The 26,925-nt window shown below is 40.8% G+C and overlaps 1 protein-coding gene across 1 annotated transcript in view; it reads right to left on the bottom strand.

Annotated features, from left to right (window-relative positions):
• Positions 1–26,925, bottom strand: part of C9 (complement C9) — an 802,110-nt gene that overhangs the window by 711,604 nt on the left and 63,581 nt on the right. The window contains exon 3 of the mRNA XM_044069841.1: positions 8,682–8,826. Within this exon, the coding sequence (XP_043925776.1) occupies positions 8,682–8,826 (145 nt within the window). The remainder of the gene's footprint in view (positions 1–8,681; positions 8,827–26,925) is intronic.

The raw sequence follows: 26,925 nt of genomic DNA, 5'->3' as shown, positions 1-26,925 counted from the left end.
TTGGCTAATGAAGTTAGCAGATGACTGCAAACTAGGAGCCATAATCAAAACTCCTAATGATGTGGACATCCTACAAAAGGGCCTCACTGAGACAGATGCCTGATGTCAAAGCCATGGCCTCAAGCTCAATGCCAAAAAGTGCATTGACATCCCTTTTGGTAAAAACTCTGTACCCATGAACTACCACATAGGTGGTAATCTACTTAACACCGAAAGTGTGATAAGAGTCCTTGGGACACAGGTGGACAGTAGTCTCTCCTTTGATAGTCACGTCGCCACAGTAGTCAGGAAATTCTTCTATGTGGCACACCTCATCAAAAACGATTTCTCATCCAGGAAAAAAAGAGGTAATTGTTCCCCTCTACTCATCACTCATTAGACCCATTATAGAGTACAATGGCCTTTTTGGTATGTACCACACAAGACATCTACAACAACTGGAAAGGCCGCAGAAATACCTCACAAAGAGGATTACTGGCCTCAAATAGATGCCCTATGCAGACCGTCTAAAAAAACTCCAGCTTTATTCCATTGCATATTGCCTACTCAGAGGCTATCTCTGCCAAACATACAAAGCTATGTCAAACCCAGAGTTGTTGGACATGCTCCACTTAAAGAAATCCCAATCCCTCCGAGCTACATGCTCTAGGGATCTAAACCTTGTCACCACAATAAACAGAACATGCTGGAGGGATAGCTTCCTGTCCCAGAGACTTCCCATACTCTGGAACAAACTGCTTATCTATATCAAACAAATCTCCTCATGCTTTTTTATAGTCTATCCATGCCATACTTAGATTCTTCTCCTTTTTATAGTTCTCCATTATGACTTTATGTAACAACAAATGACACTTTGTTCCACATGACTTTCTTTTATTATCCTTTTTTTCTATTGCCATGATTGAGTTTTCTTCTAAATGACTATAAATTCTGTCTGCATAAATTTCACTGTGTAGTTTATATATCATCAGAAGGCAAGTTATTGATTTATAGATTTTAGGATAGCTTGTGGATTTTCTCTTAGGTAGAAGCATTGTTTTTCCTATTGGTAACCAGGCTGGTGTCTGGTCAAGGTGTTCATATACATAGTTCTTACTCATGGTTAATCTTCATGTAAAGATGTTAATACTTTTAGCCAGAAGTTAGATACTGCAGCTGAGCCTGAGGATTTCCATTTAGGAGCTTTTCTTTACTTTGCTTTAATCTCTCTGGCCACTACTTCATCCCATTTCATATCCTGTACATTTGAACTTCTTACTTTTTCTTTTACTTCTTCTATCCACTTAGCATCTTTGTTATGTTCCACAGGATCTTCATAGAAATTTCTCCAAAATGTATTTATTTCTTCTTTTTTTGGTGGTGTTTTAATTCCTTTTGCCTTGTTTCCCAATTCTCTATAAAACATTTTTGGGTCTCATATATACATATATATATATATATATATATATATATATATATATATATATATATATATATATATATATATATATATATATATATATATATATATATATATATATCACTTCAGAAGCCTGAATGATCACAAGCCTGAATTGCATAAGCCGGAAGATGAAAAGCTTGAAATTTCATAAGCCTGAAAACTCAAAAGCCTGAATCCCCATAAGACTTATCTTGCTCTTGAAAACCAATAGGTTAAACAGTTAGCCCAGGGCAACAAGGCAGAATGCACTAACCCTGAGTTACTACTGCTATATAAGAAGACGGCCAAGAGGTCTCGACCAGATTCTTTAGCTGTGCAGCCATTTGGTGTCTACATCGGATTCATCTGCCATTAGCCCCTTGGAGGACAGCATGGATCCATGTTTTCACATGTCCTTTGTGGCTTTGCAGGCATCTGCTCTGGATGTTGAGGGAGAACCATGGTTGATTATTTTGAAGGGTCTTAGAGAGCTCCCGCAGATATTGGTCAGGGAGGAGATTCCAGGTTCTCTTATGGAATCTCGCCAAGGTTCAGAACCTCCAGTACTTCTTAGAGCTGAGAGAAAGCATGTTTCAGGCCATCCTAAGGATCTTCAAAGGGAGTTGCAAGAGTTTACTCAGGACTTGTTTTCTGCCTTGATGGTCCTGAAGCTGCCTCAAGGAGTTTCAGTGCCTGCTCATCCTTGGACCTCTACCCATTCTAAATGGCTTAGGGAACTGGATTCGTCAGATGAGGATTCAGAGTCTGATGAGGGGGTTTTATCCTATTCTTCACAGATGCCTTTGCCTTTTGCTTAAGGTTCTGATGAGGGGGACTGTATCAGCCTGAGTCTCCTCTTGAGGAATTGTCCTTTCGGGGACACAATTGTTAGCATGATGGAATACTTTAAGTGGGATTCTTCTCAATCATTTAATATAAACAGGGGATTTTATGAATTGCTTCAGGTAAATACTCCTAGACCAACTGAAGCTCTTTCCATGTTGGCCACCTTGTTAGACACTTTCATTGCTGCTTCCAAGTTTCCTGATTCTCAGCCTCCTACTCCTAAGAAACCTGATAGGTTTTATAAGGTTCCTGAATTTTTATTTAAATGTCCTTCTGCTAATCCTGCCATGGTGTCAGTTTCTTCTGACAGACCTTCCAAGCTGTTGCCTTCTGATAAGGATAGTAGGGCAATGGAGATGATTGGTAAAAAAGTTTACAATGCTTCTACTTTAGCCTTTAGGGCTATTAATTATCAGACTGATATGAACAGGTATGCTCTGACCTTGATCAAGAGAAAGGCAAAACCTTGCAGGACCTTAAATATATTTTTGTCTTACCTATCCCTGAGTTCCAGAGGAATTATCCTTTTAGATCTACTTTTGTTTGCTGGCAACCCCACCAGGCATACAAGGGCAGGAAAGGTGGTAGGCGGGCCCCCTCTGCTAAGACTTCTCAGATTTCTGTGACCCAGAAGCCTCCTTTATCTAATAAGCCTACGCATTTTTGACAGTTTGCCCCCCCCACCCCACTTATACCAGGTTCCTTTGTTTCTGGCTTTCACTTTGGCTTCCAAATTGGCTTCTCATCACTTCAAACTCGGGTTATTTCTATCACCTGTCAGGGGTACTTCAAGGTATGGGATTCTCTCCCTTCTTTTTCAGGAATTCCTCAACCTCCTCATTTCTCTTAATTTTCTAGAGGTCTTAGAATCCCTGGTGAACCAAGGAACCATTTAATCTGTTCCCTATTCTCAAGTGGGAAAGGGTTTTATCCTGGGTTTTCCTGGTTCCTCAAAAAGAGGGCACTTGGAAACCTATTCTGGATCTCTCCCTGCTCAACACCTTTCTCAGGGTCCCTTCTTTTTGGATGCTTATTGTTCAAACCCTGTTTCCTCTTTTACTACCCCAATCTTTTCTTTTGTCTTTGGATCTGAATGATGCTTACCTTCATATCCTTATTCACCCTATTTTCAGGATGTTTTTACGTTTCTCTGTTTCTTCCTTTCTTTTTCAGTTCTCTCTTTTGTCCTTTGGCCTGTCTACTGCCCCAAGGGTATTCACAAAATGCCTAGCTCCTGTGATTGCTTTCTGTAGGCTCCAAGGTATTCAGATTTTCCTTGTCTAGACCTCTTGTTGCTTCAGGTGCCTTCTTCCAATCACCTGTTACAGGATCTGGAGTTCACCATCTCTCTTCTTCAAAGTCTGGGGTTCCCTATCAACTTCTAAAAGTCCATCCGTCCTGACTCCCTCTCAGGATCATGTGTATCTAAGATGCAGGATTCAGACAATACCAATGTTGGCCGCTCTTACACCTCCAAAAGATTTGGCATTGACAGCTTTCTTTCAGTATCTTCTTCCTCTGACTGCCATGGGCAGTCAGAGAATTTCTTTGGGCCCTAGGATTCATGGCCTCTTTTGTTCGAATGCTCCCCTCTTGCCAGACTGCATATTTGGCAGCATCAGTGGTACATCAAGTTATTTTGGCTGCAGCATTGCCATCCTCTGGATTTTAGTGTACCTCTCCTTCCTTGTCTAAAGAAGGAATTCAAGTGGGGGATTCAACAGTTTGTTTTCAACAGACATGAGGTGGGGGACTTCATTTGGTCACCTGATGGTTCAGGGTCTCTGCCCCCCCCCCCCCCCATCAGAAGTCAGACCATATCAACATCAAAGATATGACAGCTCTGATTCTGGCCCTTCAAGGTTTTCACCACATGTTCTTTCCAGGACCTTGAAAAGTGTACACAGGTAGCACTACATTGATGTGGTATGTCGACAAGCAGGGAGGCACAAAATCTTACCTCCTCTGCACAATTGCTCTTTAGGCTTGAGAGGTGCCTGTCAGTTATCACTTAACTCTTCAGGCAGTATACATTCCTTCAGAGCACAATCTAGTGGCAGACTATCAGAGCAGGTCCAAAACACAGGCTCACAAATGGATGCTTCACAGAGACGTGTTTCTGGACATTGTCCATCGGTGGGGTATTCCTCAGGTAGATCTTTTTGCCTCCCCTCTGAACAGACAGCTCCATGTCTTCTATTCCAGAGTGCCACACCAACTGGTGTGGAAGATGGATGCCCTTTCTTTTAGTTGGAAGGGAATGTTTCTTTATGTTTTCCATCAACTGGAGTCTCCAAAAATCTTGCTAGTGACTCCCTTTTAGCCAAGACAGCAATGGTTCTCCCTTAATGCATCTAGCCAGGGATAATCACCATAAGTTATCTCACTGGTTGGACCTCCTCATACAGGAAAAGGGGTCTCTTATCCATCTTCACTCGTCCACTCTTCCACTGACACATTTTCTGCTTACTTGCCCTTGTATCCAGGCCAAATATTTTTTTAAAGGCATCCAGAATCTTAGGCTTCCAAGGAAACCTATCCTTCCTCCTTGGGACCTTAATTTTGTGTGGGAAAATTTGACTCAGGCTCCTTTTGAGCCTGTATAATCAGTTTCTTTACAACATTGTACATGGAAGACTGTTTTGTTGCTGGTTCTTACTCCTGCTCAGAGAGTTTCTGAGCTCTAGACCCTTAAGACCATTTCTTCTTTTCTGTTTTTTCACAGGGACAGGGTATCTCTTCATACTAATCCTTCTTTTTTTGCCCAAGTTAGTAAATGAGTTGTCCTTGAATCAGTTGGTACAACTCCCTTCCATTTTCCCTTCTCCTCAGTCTGCTAGTGAGAGGGTCTTGCATACTTTGGATTTGCATAGACAGCTCAGGTACTATTTGGATAAAACTAAGGCCATTCATAAGTCTGGTCAGATGTTTGTTTCCTTTCATCCCAGGACATTGGGTTTGGTTGTTTCTAAGCAAACCATCTCCTTCTGGATATCTAAGGCCATTAGAGCTAAATCCGCTAGGGCTGTTGCCTCTTCTGGTGCTTTCAACAATAGTTTGGACACCAGTTTCATCCATGAAGCTGCTACTTAGTCTTCAATGCATACATTTACTAAGCATTATAAGATGGATATGGTTTCTAGGGCCAGACCAGGTTTTGCTAGAACCATTTTGTATGGGTTTGTTTCTCAGTCTTCCAGCTCCCATTCTGTTTCTTGAGCTTTTTTACACTCCTTAAAGTTAAGAATACTGCAGCAGTGATACAGAAGAACATAGTACAGTTGTGTAAAATCTTACTATAACAATACATGTTCTTCTCTTCACTGTTGCAGTATTCGTTCCCTCCCTCTCTCTAACCCCCTCTTGTATGTTCTGTTTTTTGTTTTGGATTCCCTTCCGGCTGATGGCCTCCCCTTTTTCTTCTGCATTTCTCCTTCTGGATATGCATGAGACTCCTTTGCCCTGTGGACACTGTTCTCTTCTGTGGCAGCTCATTTCTGAGTAACTGTGTCTGTACATCCCTTTTATGCCCTAGATTCTGTGTGGGGAGCATAGGTGTGATGTACACCGCATACAAGATCATTAGGCTTTGGTATACTGGCTGAGTATTGGGTTGTGCTGGGCAGGGGATCCCTAACATTAAGAATACCGCAGCAGTGAAGAGAAGGGCATCTATTGTTTAGGTAAGAGTTTACATAACTGTACTATCTTACCAGTGCTGTTTATATGTGGATCTGCAATTTAGTCTAGGTTTAGATTATTTTATTTGAGTATTTATACCTTAATTAATCAAGATATAAATAATACAACATCTTAATTATACTTTTACAGCATCCCAGAGAAATGAATAGAAAGCTGTAATCCAAACTGAAAAAAAAAACAGAAAATAACATGACAATACAATATGTTAAGGTGTCCCGCTTAAAGTAAATTAAATATCCTTTACTGTAGGATTTGTGGATTCCATTCATGATTCATGGTATCAACCCAAATCTCAAAACATTTTCTATAAGCCTTCAGTACAAGATACTTTATTTATTACAAAATAGACTGCAAGATATTATGTATATAATCAGTACATAAATTGACATCAATTCTTCTCTTACTTTTGTTTGTTGAAATGCATGATGCTGTGAAGCAATCATTTCAAAGCTACATAAAATGGCTAGAGCATCATATAACTCCCACATTCAGAGAAACATACAGTCTGTTTTTGCATTATTACATTTTATCCAGCATCAGTAAATTAAATACACTTATTAGCAAAATCAGAACAGCACTGCTGCTGTTGGACTATCATAACAGTTATATGATGTTCAAAATTAGAGAAACAAGATTTTAATATTTTGGGAAGGTCCACCCACCCAAGATTTCTCCTGCACTAATGTCCTTCTCCCATTCAAATAAATACATCTGTTTTTTTAAGAGCCCCTTGAAGCTACTCATCACAAGCTATGCAAACATATCGCTGTTTTGGTGATGATCCCACTGCACCTGTCAGCATCATGAAGATGGCCCTTTCTGCTCATTTTGTACTGCCTTTTCACTAGTGCGGTATTACCTTAGCACATCAACATGCCATATCCTAGCTATGCACCTAAATGAGCTGAGGATTACATTCCTGAGGTCCTGTACTGCCACCCACTGCAAGCTGCAAAGTCTCAGCAGTGGGGTAGAAATCTCCCAAACCCCCCTAAGAGAAAGAAGAGCATTTCATTAACTGCTGTTTCTTTTCTTTGCCACTCCCATCTGCTGGAGTTTCTTTACACCGTCTACAATAAGGTTATGAATTTGGTCTTATCTTTGTACTATACCTTCTGTGGGATCTCTACATATACAGATTGAATCACAATGCAGTCAGACAAACCATGTTTGAAATAAATGCTTTTGAACTGCATTGTAATTTGATGTACAAAGCACTTAAGTAAAAATAAAATATGTTACGATAAACAAATGACAATACATTTAAATTTATGTGAAAAATTTAATACAGTACATTAAAACATTGGGGTCAATACATTCCACTAGAAGGAATAAAAATCACATCCAGCAGACTAATTCACTGTACAGCTGTTCAAATTATGGAAAAACACCATGAGTTAAAGGTCAAGATGTATTCACATTTATCTGATTAAAACAAGTTTAATTTGTACTTGTCTGGCTTTGTTTTTTTATTGAACTGTAATACTATTCAAAAGCATATATTTCAAAATGGTGAATCTCAGTTGTTCTTTGTCTTTCAGCCTTTTCCCAGTAAGGAGTCGCCACAGCGGAACTCCGGTCTGTTAATGATTGGCAGTAGATTTTTACTTAACGCCGAGGTGCCAGCTTGACACCCAACCTTCAACGAAGGTACGCCCATTTACGCACGCATGTCTTTTGAATACTACCCAACCGCGGGGATGACATGCAGACTCCACATAGAAGGGCCTCCCAAGCCAAGCTGAGAATTGAACGGGAGAACCTCTTGCTGTGAGGTAACAATGCTACCGCCGTACCATATTACCATTTAATTAGTATATGTGTAAACTGCCCTCTTGTGCGCCTAATTGAAAAAAAAATGGTTACTAAAAAAATAATTATTAAATTAGATCGATAGAGGGCTCATTTTTCAATGTATACTGTGTACAATCATGGCAGGGCCACATTTATTAAAGAGAGCAAGGCTGCAAGGGCTAACAGTGGTTTTGATTACTCACACCTGCCTCACTCACTTTCATGACCGCATTATCCTTTCTACAGTCAGTAAACTTTCTGCCCTCTTCTGAAACTTAGAAAATAACCTTTCTTTAAGAAACCAGGCTATCCCAGGAGAAATTATTCTTTAGAACTTAGGTTAATGAGCTCTCAAGTACTTTATTTTATTTTTTGGCTTATGCACAACCTCTGAGACGTGGTGTCTGAAGTGAAATGGTACTTTTTATGTATTCATGCAAATACATTTTTCTTCTTCCTTCAATTGCCACAAACCGCTAGATTTGCACTTATATATGGCAATTGTACACATGGTTATAATCCTGAGGAGCTAGACAAAACCTCTTCTGTTCCCTGAAACCTTAGTATCTGTTGTACATGCAGCCTCCACATAATGTCAAACACAGCCTCAGACAGTCATCTGTTCAATGAAAACAAAAGCCCATGACTCGATCATATTCCCAGTACCATCATTTATCACCAAAACCTGCGTGCTTGCATACTGGATCGAAACACAAGCACTGAACCTATGGGCCTATGGGACAACAAACAATTGTTCATCTCTATACGTTTCTTGTAAGACCAATTGGCCCTTTCATTCAAAGTAATATGCTCAACTGCATTATTTCCATTCTCACACACAGTTTAAATGCTCGTTCAGAACAGAATATAGTGCTAGGTCACTGTGGCTTGGTTACTTTCTATTTCTCTCACATCTCACCAGTTTCACAAGTAAAATCGTTTCCACAGTCGACTACGTCTTCCACACATGGTTGAGTAGGCCTGCAGGATGCAGTCTGTCCAAGTGACAAGTGGCATGGATTTCCTCCAAACTGCCCAAAGTTTACAATACTCCTGGATCTGTACTGCAAACAAAGACAAAGGACCATAATCAAAATAAGTCTGTTTCATCAGTCATATTCGATTAATTATTTGCATGGACAAATGTGCCAAAGACTCTGCTGTATCAAGCATTGTCCTTAGAAGTTGTAATATTATTGATTTTTAATTAGTATTAATGAATGAAAAAATAACTTAAAAGAAATTTTGTCAGTTTTGAGCTAAAAATATTTAGGTGAGACTTGTTATATGGCACAATTTTTCCTGTTTTGCTTCTTCCAATATTTTTGATAAAACCCCACAAAACTGATTCATTTCCCTAGTTAGATGGTCATTTATTTCTTATTTGGAGAAGCAAACTGATCCACACAGAAGTTTTTCAGCATTAGCCTATGTGATACGGAGTTGCATAACTGAATTTTAATAAGAACATTTTTTTAAGTGCATTCATGTGCACACACACACACACACACACACACACACACACACACATATATATATATATATATATATATATATATATATATATATAAAATGGTGATAGAAATGTGCAAAGAGGTGATTGATAAATAATAAAATAAGAAACACAGAGCAAAACAAAGCCATACAATTAAATGTTAATTCTAATAAATGTAAGCACCAATGCTTCATGCACATTAAAAGGTACAGCCAAGAAAATGAATCGTAGGTAACTGATGTGATAAAGGCAAACACTACCAATATCAGGAATGAGATCTCTCTTTCTCTCTCTCCCTCCCTCTATACATGCGCACATATATATATATATATATATATATATATATATATATATATATATATAGAGAGAGAGAGAGAGAGGAGCAGAGACTGAAACACACAGACATGTATATTGACACACACACACAGACACACACACATACATATGTGTGTGTGTGTGTATATATATATATATATATATATATATATATATATATATATATATATCTATATAGTTGTAATCCAGAAGAGTGAACAGTCAAATGAGCACATTAAATCAGTGAATGTTATTCTCTATGGAGTTCTTGCCAGCATCTTTTTTATGAGATTGTGGTGCAGGAGGCTAAGGGAATTTGCCCGATTGTATGATCTTGGAGTTAGTATATATACTTAGCAGGTGGTATAGATGATGCAAGGGGGCTTGTCCCCTCTGCAAAAACATTAAATTTAGTCTGTGCAGTTTTCAGTCATTTTAGTCTCGCTCTAAAATTACCATTCTTTTTTGATTCATTCATTTGACTGTTTGACTGTTTGAGGTTTTATGATTATAACGAAGACAGTCCTGAGGTTTCTGAATGACATAATTTTTACTGAAGGGGAAATAATCAAAACAAAACAGAGGTTCTTCACTCTAAGCAAAACAATTGTAGGAATGCAATTGGTTTATATGTCCATTAAACTGTCTTATGCACAGGTAAGGGTTCATTGCAGTTGCTGTCAACATGTATCATTCTTAATAGAAAAGAATGCAGTTCCTGTAACAGAGCCCAGTATAAAACAGCTTTAAATAGTTCTGTTTCCTTCTAGAAGGGATAAGCGAACAAACTTTTTACTAGTATTGAGCAGGATTAATCATAAACTGTAGAAATTGAAGACAGGTTTATGGTCACCAACATACAGAATCCTTTTTCCAGTCAGGCCCTTAAGTAAGAGAATATAGTAGAACTACTAGAGCTTCCAGAGACATATTACAGCCAACTCTTCATACAGATGTTTTTCTACAAGCAAATAGTCCTCATTTCTAGGGTTGAATATTCCACTCCTCATTTGTACAGAAAATCCATTGGACAAGATAATCTTTTTTTTCATAGAAGGAAATAACTGCTTTCCCAAGATTCCTTTTCTCCCAAGTGAATGTTTTAAATCTCCAGTATGGAAACATGAAATACTGTGGAACATGTAAATGAGTTACTGCAGAGATGCTTCTGATGTCTAGAAACCTTCAGAAAGGCACTGCAATACAATATGGATATCTGCAGCAAAACTGTTGTTATGTGTGCCATGCTACACATCGTTTCATTGCCCAAACAGCTTATCTCTCAGGATAAGCATCATGGCAGTGTATTCCATATCAGTCATAGCAACAGCAAGAGAGAAGAATGGAGTGTCAAGGGAGGAACTTACAGCAGAAGTAGAACAGCGGAAGCAGATGTGAGCAGAATACATTATGACCATGACCAAGAGGCAGCATTTGGTCTACAATTATTGACTATGATATAAGCAACATTGAATAAAAATATGCATATGATATCATATCAAGGCTATGCAGGGGATTGTATGAACTAGCTGTGCTGTGCATTAAACATCACCATGTTTACACAAGTTAGGAGGTGGGCAGCTTACAGTCATCATAACCTGTACAGGTTGGGGGAATATAATCAAAAGTGACTACAACACTAGAATGTAGAGTTATGGAATATAAACATAGTAGCCATAAATTTTGAGTGCCTGTGGGAAGTGACAGATAACATCCTCCAGTGGTAGGGGTTGATCTACCATTATGTTGCTGTTGGTGATGTCAGGGTTTGATGTAGTCCCTGTCAGAGAAAACACAGAACTACAGGACTGTGTTTGTGCTACATGATGGGACATCCCATGGGATCTGCACAACTCCACACAAGAGGGGCATCAGGATGTGCTGCCATAGGTGACAGGGAAGGAATAATACTATGGGACTCTACATGAGCAGCCTGATGAAGCATCCCAGGTGTTGAACCAGAGAAATAACCATAACCACAATCTGACGATTACCCACAGTTACTGTTGTCATTCTACGTGCCACAGATGACTGTGATGCTGACTCAGCAATGGTCTGTGAAGTCTGAGCTGGGCATCCAAATGGCATTCAGACCCTTCCACTACTACAGCCTGTATGCCTGTGCAGCCAGACCAGAGGCCAGTTTCAGTTTCTCTTGGAGGTGCCGATGAAGGCAACATTTGCCACCATCAACCTCAGCAGCACTGTTTGCTCCCTCTCCATAAACTCCATTTCACTGTACAGTTTGTGTACATTGTTTCAAGACCCATGAAGCACACTCACCATGTTTACAATGCTGTTGGTTCATAGGTTAATAGGTCCCTAGGTAAGTCCTAAGAAATCATTCTGCAGATCATTACAAACATAGCCAATAACCCATATTCCAAAGTTCCCTCCAGGCTAAAAAGGGCACCACAAGATGGAAAAGAGGAACATCTGAAGTTGCATATCCAATTATCTGGGTTTACCTTGAAGGTTGCAATGATGCTACTCTGCTTGACATGTAGTGGAAGTTTATTCCAGAGGTAAGGGGATGCACTGGGATATGAATCTATCATACCAATGATTTTTATTTATTTGTTGATGAAGGTTTAGTTCTTTTAACATGGATTTTGAGGAGCCATTTGTTCTGTAAAAGAATAGAAAGATGAATAGAGCTGGAGGTGAAAGGCTCAAATTTCTCCAAAGGATAGCTACAGTTCCCCCTGAAGCAGTGTATAAGAAATTGAGCATTTACAGTGATGGGGGGCTACCAGTCTATCCTGGTAATTTACATTTTAAGGCCACTGATCTTTTTAGTTAGGAATCTCTGAGGTTTCTGAATCCGATTTCCATGCTTAGACAAATACATGCTAAAAAGGTATTATGTTCAATAGTGAGTCTGATGAGACATAGGGGAAAAGAGAATTGGGACTTCTTTGGATCTTGAAGAGATGGCTTTGGAAATCAAATGAGCTATACAGAAGGCTTTCCTAAGTACTACCAAGACATGGTGGTCCAAAGATAAGGAGTTATCAGCAAGCTTGCCTAGATGTCATAAAACAGTGTCTGACTGTAGGGGGTGTGTCACCTATATGATATGGGATTTTTTTTCCTACCAAAATTAAATATATTACATTTTTGCACATTTAATTTGAGACCATTGTCCTTGCACCAAATGCTAACATGGTGTAATCCATATTGGAACAATTATGAGTCAATGGAAGATCAAATGACAACTCCCAATTTACGGTCATTTTCAAACTTAGACAACTGTAGGCCAGGAATATTTGCCTGTAGGTCTTAGAAATACACGTCAGACAACAGAGGACTCAAATCAGAGCCCTGTAGTACATCACTGGTAGTATTTTTTGCTTTCAGAAGTGAAACCTACTACTGTAGCCACATGGGTTCTGTCAGACAATAAAGTTAGCTATCCACTGCATAACATAACCATTTACATTCAGATTTGCAATTTTGTCCATAATTTCTGCATGGTGAATAGTGACAAAGGCTGTGGCCGGGTCCAGATATGCTGTATGTACTGCATGACCACTCTCCACTGTTTAGTGACTTTTTCAAATAAATTAATGAGGTTAAAAGGCAGGACATTCCTTTGAAAAAGTTAAATCAATGAGAGTCTTTTGTAAATAGATTTTCAATTTTCAGATTAAGGAGGTCTGAGATAACTCATTCCATAGCTTTGCATATGAGGCTAGTGAGACAAATGGTTCTATAGTAACAAGAGTCCATTGTCGGGCCACCTTATGCAATGGCGTTACAATGGATTTTTTTATGGAATGTAACCAGTTGTCAGGGTTGGATTATGGATGTTACATAGAAGTTCAGATACACCATATTTTGTAGTAGTTGTTTGTGCCTTGATTATTGACTCACATATCTGCTTGGTAATGTTGAGTGTCATAACCATATCATAGATGGGCCTGGAATCATAGAGGCAGCACATACTCTCATATCTCTCCCCAGTGTTGGGTATGCTCACCTAGGAAGTGGTGCATATGTCAGATGCTATGTAGGCTGAGAACACAGGTGGAGCCCATAAGGAAATCTGAGGTGCAGGGTTCTACAGTGCACTGATAACACTGTGTTCTTAGCCTGTACCTCAACAAGGGCCTCTACGATGGTGAATGAGGGTAAGCCTTCACCTGCAGTGCTGCAGAAAGTGCTGCTATGTTACTGGACTCTGCTTTGTGCATGTTGCTATTATTGCCAGCCGCAGACACACTACAGACATCAGGCCTGTACTTTTCTGTTATTGTAGATCCTTAATTACTGGGACCTGTAAAAGCATGAGCACACATGACAAACTTGCAATGATACACATATAGGTCTGTATACCACTGAGGTATGCATACTGGTACTCATGAATATATAGTTATGGCATACATTGGCAGACATACAATGTCATGCAGGCTGCTGCAGCAGCTGGAAGCCATTGGTACTTGGAAAGACAGATATGCAGATGCGTGGGTCTTGATGACTACAGTATACTGCAATGGATATTATTAATCTGGTTGTTCTCTTACTGACATGTGCATGGTTATTGCTAGCCCTGCAATCCCATCCAAGTCACCCCTCCTATAGAAGGGATACTCTAACCAAAAAACTCCTTGGTCTTCCTGATACAGTTTATTGTTGGTGATCTATACACTGTAATGACCCTGTCTTTTTCAATTTCCAATGCTTTTTCTTTTGTGTGGATATCAGTATCCCTTTATCTCATCTGTTCATCTGTTGTGTAGATCTATTATGGTTACCCAAAGCACTCCCATCCTGCACCTCTCCATGTCAAATGTGGCCTCAATAATTCTTGTCTGTGGCACATTTTCCCAGGAGGCACATGCTATGTGTGCAGAGAGCATGTAGTAGTACTTTGTTCTCCTAGTTAGTGAAGTTTTCAAGGTGTTGCTTACCTTGGGTGGCCATGCCACTATCTGCAAATCTGTAGGAAAAACATGTCAGTCAGCGTGTTTTAAAATATACTGTGTTGGGCGCACATACCTAAGGCCACAGCCCCATTTTGAAGACATGGCTATCATGCAGTTAGTACTGTAAAAATCCACCCTCCAATTTACTTTATATAATCATCATCTCTCTCTCTCTATTTATATATCTATATATATCTATATATATATCTATATATATATATCTATCTCTCTCTCTCTCTCTCTCTCTATATATATATATATATATATATATATATATATATAGTCCTGGAGCCCTCCCCTTCTGGAGTACCCTTTTAATGTTCACAGGTTGCACCCCCATCTATCCTCAGGCTGACAGTACACTGCATTGCCAATGAATATCAACCATATTTGTATCACTGTTATCATTGTCCATCACAGGGTGTTTTTTTTTGTTCTTGCTGAGGTACTTTATCAGTCAGTCCTCTGATTCACAGTAATAAACTTGCCATCACTGTAGCATATAATGGCACTGGTGCTTTATGTAACACTAATAAAGACAACTCAAGAGCTACTGAAGTCAGTTAGTGTCACTATCTGTAAATCACTGCTGGTGTACCTTTTAACACTTCAAATTATTGCACTAACTATGTCCTTCACACTGATAATAAAATGTGATCAGTATGCTTGTGCCTGCAGGTTGTGTATACTAGTAGTGCAATAGTGCTGTGTTGTAGACATACATTACTGCATTTTACATGATTTACAAATGTGCATCTGTGAAATGGGGCTACTATTTTGTCCTCTATCAGGCCTAGTTGAATGGCCACGTCTACCTCATACAATGGAGCATGTAAGAGTCTAGAACTGTGTGCTGTGTGAGTGTAGGACTGCCCTGTTGTTCCTATACTGAAATTCTAGGGAGCAGCTGCTAGACAATTCTGATTGTGAACTACAGAAAGGTGAATGCCTGGTATGAGTTTGCTGTGATACTGAGTGATGCTGCATCTATCATCCATTCTAGTCAACAGTACTGACACTGGAAATATACATGAGGTGGCACAGCACAAATCTTCTTCATCATTAGGAGGCAGGGGTTCATGAAAGGGAGCCTGAAATCTACTAACTTTTTTTTCCATACCATTGTCTTTTACCATCTTAAATCTTATATTAATATACGTAAAAGTACATACTTTGTGTTCCAGTTGGGGAAGAGCAATATTTGAATAAAGTTTGGTGTCACAGAAGGTGGCACCACCTGTCCCAGCAGCAGGGTATGAATGATGCCTATGCCAATCCACTGTACAACTGCAAATATATTTGCAACATGTGAATGTAATAATTTTTCCATACTATGTCATTCTTTTTCAAATCCAGTAGTGGAAGATGAGGAGGTGAAGCTGTTTTATCTGATGCCTCTGGCACCAGGTCACAAGTTGCCACCAAGTCTGATGGTTTCCTTGGTGGAAGTGACTTATAGGGGGCACAGATGCCTTCAGTGCCTGTGCTTCAGGAAATGGGTAAAAGTTAATCTTTTGAAAGTGGACTACATGGGTCTTCAGAAGTTAATTACAGAATATAATAGCTCCTGAAGTATTCCAGACAGTGGATGTCTGCTTCAGCAAAATGGAGCACTTTCTGCTGCAGTTTGTAGTGTTATACAACTGGCAGCCCTGCCATCAGGCCACTGGTAGAGCAACTGGCACATAATATCAGCCACCAAAGTGAGTAATACCTGACTTTGCTGCCCTCTGGGCTGAACTGACACACAGCCATGCCAGGAACCTACATTATCCCCATTCTGGAGGTTTGTCTCTCATATGTTACATTTCCCATTCCTCGTTTCCTGCTTAGCCCTCCCTATGCCTACTTTTCTTCCTCTCTGTGTTTGTGTGTATCAACTGCTCACCATCCCTTTTCTGTCTATACTGTCTCTGCCTGACTGAATTTGTATTGTACATACTGTTGTACTGCTTCTGCTGTATTGTAGGCCTGTGTCCATCATATTAGTCATGTACCATACTGTTGCACTACTACTGCTTTGTTGTAGGCCTGTGTCCATCACATCAGCCATGTACCATACTGTTGCACTGCTCCTGCTTTGTTCTAGGTTTATGTCCATCACATCAGTCATATAGCATACAGTTGCACTGCTCCTGCTGTGTTGTAGGTATGTGTCCATCACATCTGTAATGTACCATTCTGTTGCACTGTTCCTGCTGTGTTGTAGGTCTGGGTCCATCACATCAGTTATGTACTATACTGTTGCACTGCTCCTGCTGTGTTATAGGCCTGTGTCCATCACATCAGTCATGTACCATACTGTTGCACTACTCTTGCTGTGTTGTAGGTCTGTGTCCATCACATCAGTTATGTACTATAATGCTGCACTGCTCCTGCTGTTGTGTAGGTCTGTGTCTATCACATCAGTCATGTACCATATTGTTGCACTGCTCCTGCTGTGTTGTAGGTTTGTGGCCATCACATCAGTCATGTACTATAATGCTGCACTGCTCCTGCTGTGTTGTAAGTCTGTGGCAATCACATCAGTCATGTACCATATTTCTGCACTGCTCGTATTGTGTTGTAGGTCTGTGGCCATCACATCAATCATGTAACATACTGTTGCACTGCTCCTGCTGTGTTGTAGGTCAGTGTCCATCACATCAGTCATGTACCACACTGTTGCGCTGCTCCTGCTGTGTTGTAGGTCTGTGTCCATCACATCAGTCATGTACCATATTGCTGCACTGCTGCTCCTGCTGTAGTGTAGGTCTGTGTCCATCACATCAGTCATGTACCATACTGTGGCACTGTTCCTGCAGTATTGTAGCTCAGTGTCCATCACATCAGTCATGTACCATACTGTTGCACTGCTTCTGTTGTGTTGTAGGCCTGTGTCCATCACATCACATTATTCATGTGCCATACTGTTGCACTGTTCCTGCTGTGCTGTACACCTGTATCCATCACATCAGTCATGTACCATACTGTTGCACTACTCCTGCTGTGTTGTAGGTCTGTGTTCATCATATCAGTCATGTAGCAAACTGTTGCACTGCTCCTGCTGTGTTATAGGCCTGTGTCCATGACATCAGTTGTGTACCATACTGTTGCACTTCTCCTGCTATGTTCTAGGTTTGTAGCCATCACATCAGCCATGTACTACATTGCTGCACTGCTCCTGCTGTGTTGTAAGACTGTGGCCACCACAAGACTGTGGCCACCACATCAGTCATGTACCATACTGTTGCACTGATCCTGTTGTGTTGTAGGTCTATGGCCATCACATCAGCTGTATTCCATACTGTTGCACTGCTCCTCTTGTGTTGTAGGTCAGTGACCATCACATCAGTCATGTACCATACTGTTGCACTGCTCCTGCTGTCTTGTAGGTCTGTGGCCATCCCATCAGTCATGTACTATACTGTTGCACTGCTGCTGCTTTGTTGTGGGTTTGTGGCCATCACATCAGTCATGTGCCATACTATTGCACTGCTCCTGCTGTGTTGTAGGTCTGTGTCCATCATATCAGTCATGTACCATATTGTTGAACTGCTCCTGCTGTGTTGTAGGTCTGTGTCCATCACATCAGTCATGTACCATACTGTTGCACTGCTCCTGCTGTGTTTTTGGTCTGTGGCCATCACATCAGTCATATGCCATACTGTTGCATTGCTCCTTACTGTGATGTAGGTCTGTGTCCATCACATCAGTCATGTACCATACTGTTGCATTGCTCCTGCTGTGTTGTAGGTCTGTGTCCATCACATCAGTCATGTACCATACTGTTGCATTGCTCCTGCTGTACAGCAGCCTTGCACTGCTTGGTCAATTAACGCTGCACCTCTGTTTGCTAATTTAACCCTATGCTTAAAAATTAGCGTTTTTAAATTGCCTAATATAAGTCTGATTAGCTGTGGGATACTTCACACTGTGATTTTACTGAAAATCAGTGCAGCACAGGCATGTAGAAACTTGTCTATGACCGTACATGAAGTGTTAATGAGCAGACCTTCATTCAAAGCTTTCCATTAGACCTAGAGGTCTATGAGAAATAATCTGTCTGCTATGCCTAAGGTGGTTACTGAAGTCTTCTTGACCCACATTATTTAGTTACTCATTTTCATTTTACAATAGAACAAAGAATCAAGCATACATTTAATATACACTAATGACTTAGTCATACATATCTTTATACATTTCTCCCTGTAATATTTACAATATTTACACAAATTACAATGTTTCAGTATTTTATATATCCACTTTCACAAACTTTGACATCTTTAATTTTATTCCTCCCATCAATTTTCTCCACAGCCATCTTTTTATTTCAGCCAACACATATTCATCATTCCCATTTTTTATTTAAGCAATAACCAATGATGTCAGGTGGTATATTGAAGATTTACCCATGACTGGCATGGTTTAATCACAAGAGTGATGCCTGAGTGATTAAATTAAGCCAACCATTGGTAAATTTTAATATACCACACCACGGAATCTGTTATTGCTATTATACTGTGACGATTGGGAAGAGATGGGTGAAGGCTGCCAGCCTAGTCAAATAGAATTTGATATATAATTCTGGCATTTGTAAATAAATGTAAAATACAGGCATGTTTCTTGAGTGTAAAGAATACTGAGAAATGTGGAACTGCAAAATATGCGACAACATTGCACTCTACTGGCCCAGTGAAGCATGTTGTGATTCTTTCATATTAGAATTCGTTTCCAGTGTGGCTGGATGAAGGTTTCTTGTCCATTGTTATAAGGCTAAAGTTTATGACCAGAATTTAGATGTGGAATGTGTTTTGTTGCTCTAGTTTCTGTTAGAATATACATGTGAAATGCCTTGTATTGTTGTAAGTTTCTGAGGAGGTGTTAGATTGCTAAATGATGCAGTTTGTGGCCTGAGAACTCAGACCAGGTGTTAAGATGATGCAATATGAATACTGGGAAAACCTAAGTGTCAAAAATGATGTAATTTTGGGAGGGCCTTAGAGACATGTTTGTTAGTAATGTTTAAATACTATTTCTCAGAAGAGACCAAAAAGCATTTTGACTTTGGACATCTAACTTATCAGCTCTCTGCCTTATACTCACATGTAAGTTTTAGCACTGTGATTTCTTGTAGGAATAGTTAAAGCTAGTAAAGATTAATTAGGTATTTTTCTTTGAAATCAGACCTGTCCTACTGTATTATTTTAAGTTTCTGTGCGATCTCTGAACTCTTAGATATCTCTACGGTGTAGAAGTTTTGTCTTGTGTTTTAATTATTTATTATTAAATATTTTAAAACCTTCTATCTGTGGCTGATTTGGGTAGAGATAAGCTCTAGAGTAGCACACTTAAGGGAAATTGTACTTTACTGTGTGTATTAGTTATCCATTCCTCTCCTATGAGATGACATCCCTGGTGTTAGTGGTGAGGATTGAGGCTCCTTGATTGCTGGGCCAAGGCATGGTCGTCACAACTGTTTGGCAGTGGTGGGATCTACTTCACACACTAACTGGCTTGTAGTGTTGTAGGTAGAGCAAATTTCTGTAGCTTATGTACAGTGATCTCGAAAAGTATTTTGTACTTTAAAACAGCCATGCAGTGTATACTCAAATTTCAGACCACAATTGTTTTAGTTCTTTTGTTAGCTTAGTGTTAGTCAGGGTGAGCAGGCAGTATGTCATTTGAGGAGCATGGAAAGCTGACAAGGAGCCAGCTGGAGGAGATGTGCCAGGCTAGGGGAGTGGTGTATGGAAACCTGACTAAAGCAGACCTGATTGCAGCCCTGGTTAGAGCTGCATCAGAAAACAGCAGCCTGGAGGACAATCAGACTGACAGTGAAGATACAATATCCTTGGAGAATGGACAGCTCAAACTTTTTGCAGTGGACTTAAAAATCCAGCTGGAGCTAAAGAGACTTGAGTTGGATGCCAGGCGTATGGAACTAGAAGCAGCCGAGAAAATGAGGAGTCTACAAGCTGAGGAAAATGAACAGCAGAGGAGGCATGAGAAGGGAAATGCTGACTCTTCACCAGAGTCATTGAGGGAATGGGGAAGGGAGTAACCGGACCCCCAGAAGCACTAAAGGTCAGTAAATTTCTTCCATAGTTTAAAGAGGGGGATAATTTTGATAGCTTCATTCATAAGTTTGAGCGGGTATGTAAACAGTATGAAGTTGACCAAAGGCTCTGGGTATGGTTCCTGACCCCCTTACTCCATGGTAAAGCTGTAACTTCTTTAGCAAAAATGCATGACACTGACTGTTTTGATTATACTGCTGTAAAAAGACATTTATTAGAAAGTTTTAAGCTAACACCTGAAATGTATAGGAAAAAGTTTTGTGAGCATAGACGCAAGGCAGATGAAAATGTATGTGAATATGTTGTTGAACTGAGCACTTATTTTCATAGCTGGGTGAGTGGATGTCAGGTCACCACTTTTGAAGGGCTGGCAGACCTTTTGGTAAAGGTAAAAGCCTTTAGCACTTTGCCTGAGAACATGAGGATCTGGTTAGCTGTTATACAGTGTGCTACTTCAGAGGAGATGGGGAAGTAGGGAGACCTATACCTAGCAAGCAGGGCAGCTCTGCACAGGAAAGTAACCCCCAGTACTGCTCATGGGACTAAAGAAGCCCATGGTGGGCAGCACAGACTGCCCCAACAGAATCCACCAGTAGCAGGGGCTAGTCCAGGTAAATGTCCAGGAGCTAAATGTTTTGAATGCAACCAGTGGGGCCATGTGGAATACAGATGTCCATGGAGGCAAGGTAGGGAACCAAAGGTGAGAGAGCCAGTAAGTGGGAAAGACAAAATGCCAACAGTCGGTTGTCTTGAGACAACTGGGGTATGGAACTACCATCCTGCAGATGTCCTGAGAGGGAAGGATTTGGATGAGGCAGTAGTATGTACTTATACAGTTGAATGCAGTGAGGAATGCAGTGAGGCTAGGAGACAAGCATGTGGGTCTGGTAGCCTGGGGGAGACCCAGACAGACTACACACTTGCAGCCAAGACTGCTCAGGTGGTTACTTCAGGGAGTGAGCTACGCTGTTGCAGTGAGACTGAATGTGAGTAACAGCTACTTGTGGGTACTGATATTCCCTTGGACAGGGTAACTGCAAAGGTAGAGGTGAGTAGTAGTACCCAGACTGACAGTGAGGCACTGCTGTCAGAGGATGCCAGACTTCCTGTGGAAGGGGAGCTGGAAAGGGTTACAACGAGAGACTTGAGACAGGCTCAGCTCTCAGTCTCTACATTGCAAGGCCTGAGGCAGGTAGCTAGGGAAACACCTGATTCTCAAGGAAAGGGGGAATCTGTATACTGGAACAAAGGGTTACTGTACAGAGAGTAAACCCCTGAGGGAGGGCTAGAAGGTGAGAGAGTACAGAAGTTGGTAGTGCCTAGAGCTTACCATCTGGCACTTCTAGCCTTAGCCCATGATATTCCCTTTGCAGGTCGTATGGGCATAAAACATACAAAGAGGCATATTATGCAAAACTTCTATTGGTCTGGAATTTCCAGAGACGTAACAGGGTACTGCAGGACTTGTGAGCAGTGCCAAAAGGTAGGCAATGCAGGAGACAAGGTGAGAGCTCCTTTGATGCCTTTGCCTGTGATTGAGGAGCCATTTCAGAGGGTAGCTATGGATATTGTGGGTCCTCTGAGTACCCCAAGTTCCACAGGGAAAAACGTATATCCTAGTGATTGTAGATTATGCTACACAATACCCTGAGGCAGTGGCTTTGTCCTTCATTGAGGCAGAGAAAGTGGCAAATGCTTTGCTAGAGGTTTTCAGCAGGGTAGGTTTCCCAAAGGAAATACTGTCTGAAAAATGTGCCAATTTTATGTCAGACCTCCTGGCTTGTCTGTGGAAGTCCTGTGGGGTGAAGCACATGAAGACCAACCCCCTACCATCTCCAGACTAATGGTCTTGTTGAGAGGTTAAACTCTACAATCTAGTCCATGCTATGGGAATTTGCAGATTAGTTTAAGAGGGAGTGGGACAAATATTTGGCCCATCTGTTGTTTGCTTACAGAGAGGTTCCCCAGGAATCCACAGGTTTTTCACCCTTTGAGTTGCTGTATGGGTATAGGGTGAGGGGACCTCTAGATTTAATTCGAGATGAGTGGGAAGGTGAGTGTGAGTTTCACAAGGAGTCTGTTGTGGCATATGTCCTGAACCTCAGGACAAGGCTCAGGAAACTCATGAGCCTGGCCCAGGAGAACCTGGCAGAAGCCCATCAATAGAAAAAGGTGTGGTATGACAGGAATGCTTGAGCTAGAGAGTATGCTGTAGGGCAGCAGGTGATGGTTCTCATTCCTGTCAGACACAACAAGTTGCAGGCAGCTTGGGAGGAGGGACCCTGCAAGGTCGTAAGAAAGGTAAGTGATGTTAACTACATGGTGGAAGTGCTAGGCAGATGGCAGGGGCACAAATTGTACCATGTTAACATCATGAAAGCTTACCATGATAGGGAGAACCTTGTGCTGAGCATTTGTGGTGGATGGCAGGAGGAGTCTGAGGGAGATCTGGGGACTGATTTCTCAGTGAGGCACTGGCTGACACCTCGTTGGAAGGGGTAGGAATGTCCCAGCAGCTATCTCCTACCCAGGTTCGAGAAATCCGAGCAGTGTTGCAGGAGTTTGGGGGTATGTTCACCGGGAAACCAGGGAGCACTCACCTGGTGCAGCAGCAAGTGGATACAGGACCCCAAAGGCCTATAAGGCAGGCCCCTTTTAGGGTGCCTGAGAGAGTAAAACAGACTCTGAAGGAGGAGGTACAGGAGATGTTGGAACTAGGGATGATTCAAGAATTCAGCAGTCTCTGAGCCTCACCAGTGGTGTTGGTGCCAAAGAAGGATGGCAGCACCAGGTTCTGTGTGGATTACAGGAAATTAAATAGTCACACAGAGTCAGATGCTTACCCTATGCCTAGGACAGATGAGGCCCTAGAGCAGCTGGGTGGGGCTAAGTATCTTACAACCATTGATCTTACCAAGGGTTACTGGCAGGTGCCTTTGACTCCCACTGATAGAGAGAAGTCAGCCTTTGTGACTCCTTTTGGCTTTTATGAGTTCACAAAGATGCCCTTTGGGATGAAGAATGCCCCAGTGGCTTTCCAGAGGCTGGTAGATCATATCTTAGCAGGCGCAGGAGGGTTTGCCCTTGCTTACATGGATTATATCGCCATCTACAGCCATTCCTGGCAAGAGCACCTTCAGCATGTCAGGGAGGTACTGGGCAGACTACAGAGGGCAGGGTTGACCATTAATCGACTCTGTTGAGCTGTTAAGCTGTTGTGTTGAGCTGCTGTTTGTTTTTTATGTTCGTGGTGTTCTCAATAAATTCCATTTTGGGTCCGACCTCATTCTTCATTCCTTGGTGCCAGGGTTGACCATTAAGCTGAGCAAATGCCAGGTGGGTATGGCAGAGGTCTCCTACATAGGACATAGAGTGGGGAGTGGTAAGATAAGGCCAGAACCTGCCAAAGTGGAAGCTATTCAAGCATGACCTGCACATTACCAAAAAGTAGGTGAGGGCATTCTTAGGGACAGCAGGGTACTACAGAAAGTTTGCTCCTAGTTAAAGTACCATAGTTCTCCCCTCACAGACCTGACAAGGAAGAACAGGCCAGATAAGGTAGTGTGGACCCCAACATGTGAGCAGGCATTTTAGAAGCTTAAGGAAGCTTTGGGAGGACCCCCTGTGTTAGCCAGTCCAGACTATAGGAAATACTTTGTTGTGCAGGTGGATGCTTCAAACTATGGGGTGGGGGCTGTACTTAGCCAGATTTCTTCAGAGGAAGAAGAGCACCCAGTGGTTTATCTCAGTCATAGGCTCCAACCCAGGGAGGAATGCTATGCAGTGGTAGAAAAGGAATGTCTAGCCATAGTGTGGGCACAACAAAAACTTCAGCCTTATCTGTATGGAAGAAAATTCATGGTGATGACAGATCACAACCCTCTAACATGGTTAAACAGAGCCAGTCAGCAAAATGCCAAGTTGCTAAGATGGAGTCTGGGGTTGCAAGCATATGATATGTCAGTGCAGCACTGCAGTGGGAGTAGCAATGCCAATGCAGATGGGGTCTCAAGACAGGGAATGGGGTGAAGTACACCCAGATAGACCTGACACTCCCAAGCGATATTTCTCAAAGGGCACTTGAAAAACTTGTTTGAGTTTCCCGGGGGGAAGAGATGTGACGACTGGGGAGAAATGGGTGAAGGCTGACAGCCTAGTCACATAGAATTTGATATATAATTCTGGCATTTGTAAATAAATGTAAAATACAGGCATCTTTCTTGAGTGTAAAGAATACTGTGAAATGTGGAACTGCAAAATATGTGACAACATTGCATTCTACTGGCCCAGTGAAGCATGTTGTGATCCTTTCATATTAGAATTCGGCTCCAGTGCAGCTGGATGAAGGTTTCATGTCCATTGTTTTAAGGCTAAAGTTTATGACCAAAATTTAGATGTGGAATGTGCTTTATTGCTCTAGTTTCTTTTAGAATATACATGTGAAATGCCTTGTATTGTAAGTTTCTGAGGAGGTGTTAGATTGCTAAATAATGCAGTTTGTGGCCTGAGGACTCAGACCAGGTGTTAAGATGATGCAATATGAATACTGAGAAAACCTAAGTGTCAAAAATGATGTAATTTTGGGATGGCCATAGAGACATGTTTGTTAGTAATGTTTAAATACTATTTCACACAAGAGACCAAAAAGCATTTTGACTTTGGACATCTAACTTATCAGCACTCTGCCTTATGCTCACATGTAAGTTTTAGCACTCTGATTAAAGCTAGTAAAGATTAATTAGGTATTTTTCTTTGAAATCAGACCTGTCATACTGTATTATTTTAAGTTTCTGTGTGATCTGTGAACTCTTAGATATTTCTGTGGTGTAGTAGTTTTGTCTTGTGTTTTAATTATTTATTATTAAATATTTTTAAAACCTTCTAGCTGGCTGATTTGTGTAGAGATAAGCTCTGGAATACATTGCATATTTATAGAAGTTATTGTATTAGGCCACTCTAAAGTAAGCCTTGATTGTTAGTCACACTACCATTGGATAATAATATTGCACAGTAATAATTGGACACCCTTTTAAGGGCCTTTTAGTAGCTGATATTATTAACTGGGTGGTGGCAGTAATTACTACAGTATAGTCTGGGTAAAGGGGCACAGCTGGAGAACCTGTGCCAGCCTTTGTCCCAGGAGGGTCTGTGTGGTTGTATAACCTCTTCTCAAAGTGTGGGTGTGGTGTGTCAGCTACCTGGGCAGGGACATGAAGCACTGGTTGGACAGAGAGGGTACTGGAGGTTGCCAGCTAGGCTGAGATCTGGACCTTATAGCTGTGCCACTGGGGACTCTTATTAGGGTACCTGGAAAGCAATGGAGCAACCAGCCACAGACTGACTGTGATCTCTGTGTGCACTTAAGGGAAATTGTACTTTACCGTGTGTATTAGTTATCCTTTTCTCTTCTATGAGACAACCTCCCTGGTGTTAGTGGTGAGGAATGAGGCCCCTTGATTGTTAGGCCAGGGCACTGTCTTCACATATACAATGACATTATTTAAGAAAAAAATACTTATTTTTCTTAAATAATGTCTTTGTATAATGCCTCCATGATGTCCTTCCATGTTTTCCGATATCCTGGGGCTTTTTCTGATGTATTGCACATGCGTATGGGACTTGTGTTTCAACACATATGCAATACATCAGTGCTGTCTAAAAGTAGCAATGGAGAAAGGATGATCTTTGTTGCTTTTTTTTTTTTTATTGAAAAGAAAAAAGGAAACTGGGAGACTTTTAACATTTGGGAGTGCCACAACATACAAAATGAAAGGGTAATCAGGTAAGTTACTTTAGTTTTGCAGAATGTACCTGATTATCCTCTTATTTTTGTTTGCACCATGTTCCTCGTTCATTTGAGGTTTTCTGTTTTCTATTTGTGTTAAAAAAAGTAACAAAAGTAAAAAAATTACAAGATATACTAATGGAAAAAAGTCCAGGTGACCGGACCTTTTTCAGTTGGTATATTCTCGGATTTACAATGGGCATGCTGGTTGGGCTGACCAATCAGTGTGCTCATTTTTGAATATTAATGGCCAGTCATTGTATAATATACAAGTCATCACATCTTCTTTTCCATAAATCCTATACTGTTGTCATGACTATCTTATCCCATTTGTCATTTTTACATTTTTTCTTTTTTATATTTTCTATACAGTATTATATGCATGTTTATGTTTTGAAAACCTTACACTTTTACTCATTTTCAATGTTTTCCTCAAAATTTAATTATTTTTACAATGCAAAAATGTTTTGTTGTTTCTTTTTGTTCATTACAATCTTTATGGTTTTGCTCCTCTATTACTTTATATTTTATGCTACTTTTTACAGGCAATATTTCCAATAATAAGATCCACAAAAAAATAT

The sequence above is a fragment of the Protopterus annectens genome, chromosome 1.part0 (genome assembly GCF_019279795.1).
Source record: "Protopterus annectens isolate FY-2018-M chromosome 1.part0, PAN1.0, whole genome shotgun sequence".
In the NCBI taxonomy this organism is placed as follows: domain Eukaryota; kingdom Metazoa; phylum Chordata; order Ceratodontiformes; family Protopteridae; genus Protopterus; species Protopterus annectens.
Note: the sequence above shows the minus strand (reverse complement) of the source record. Positions and strands in the feature narration are given on the sequence as shown.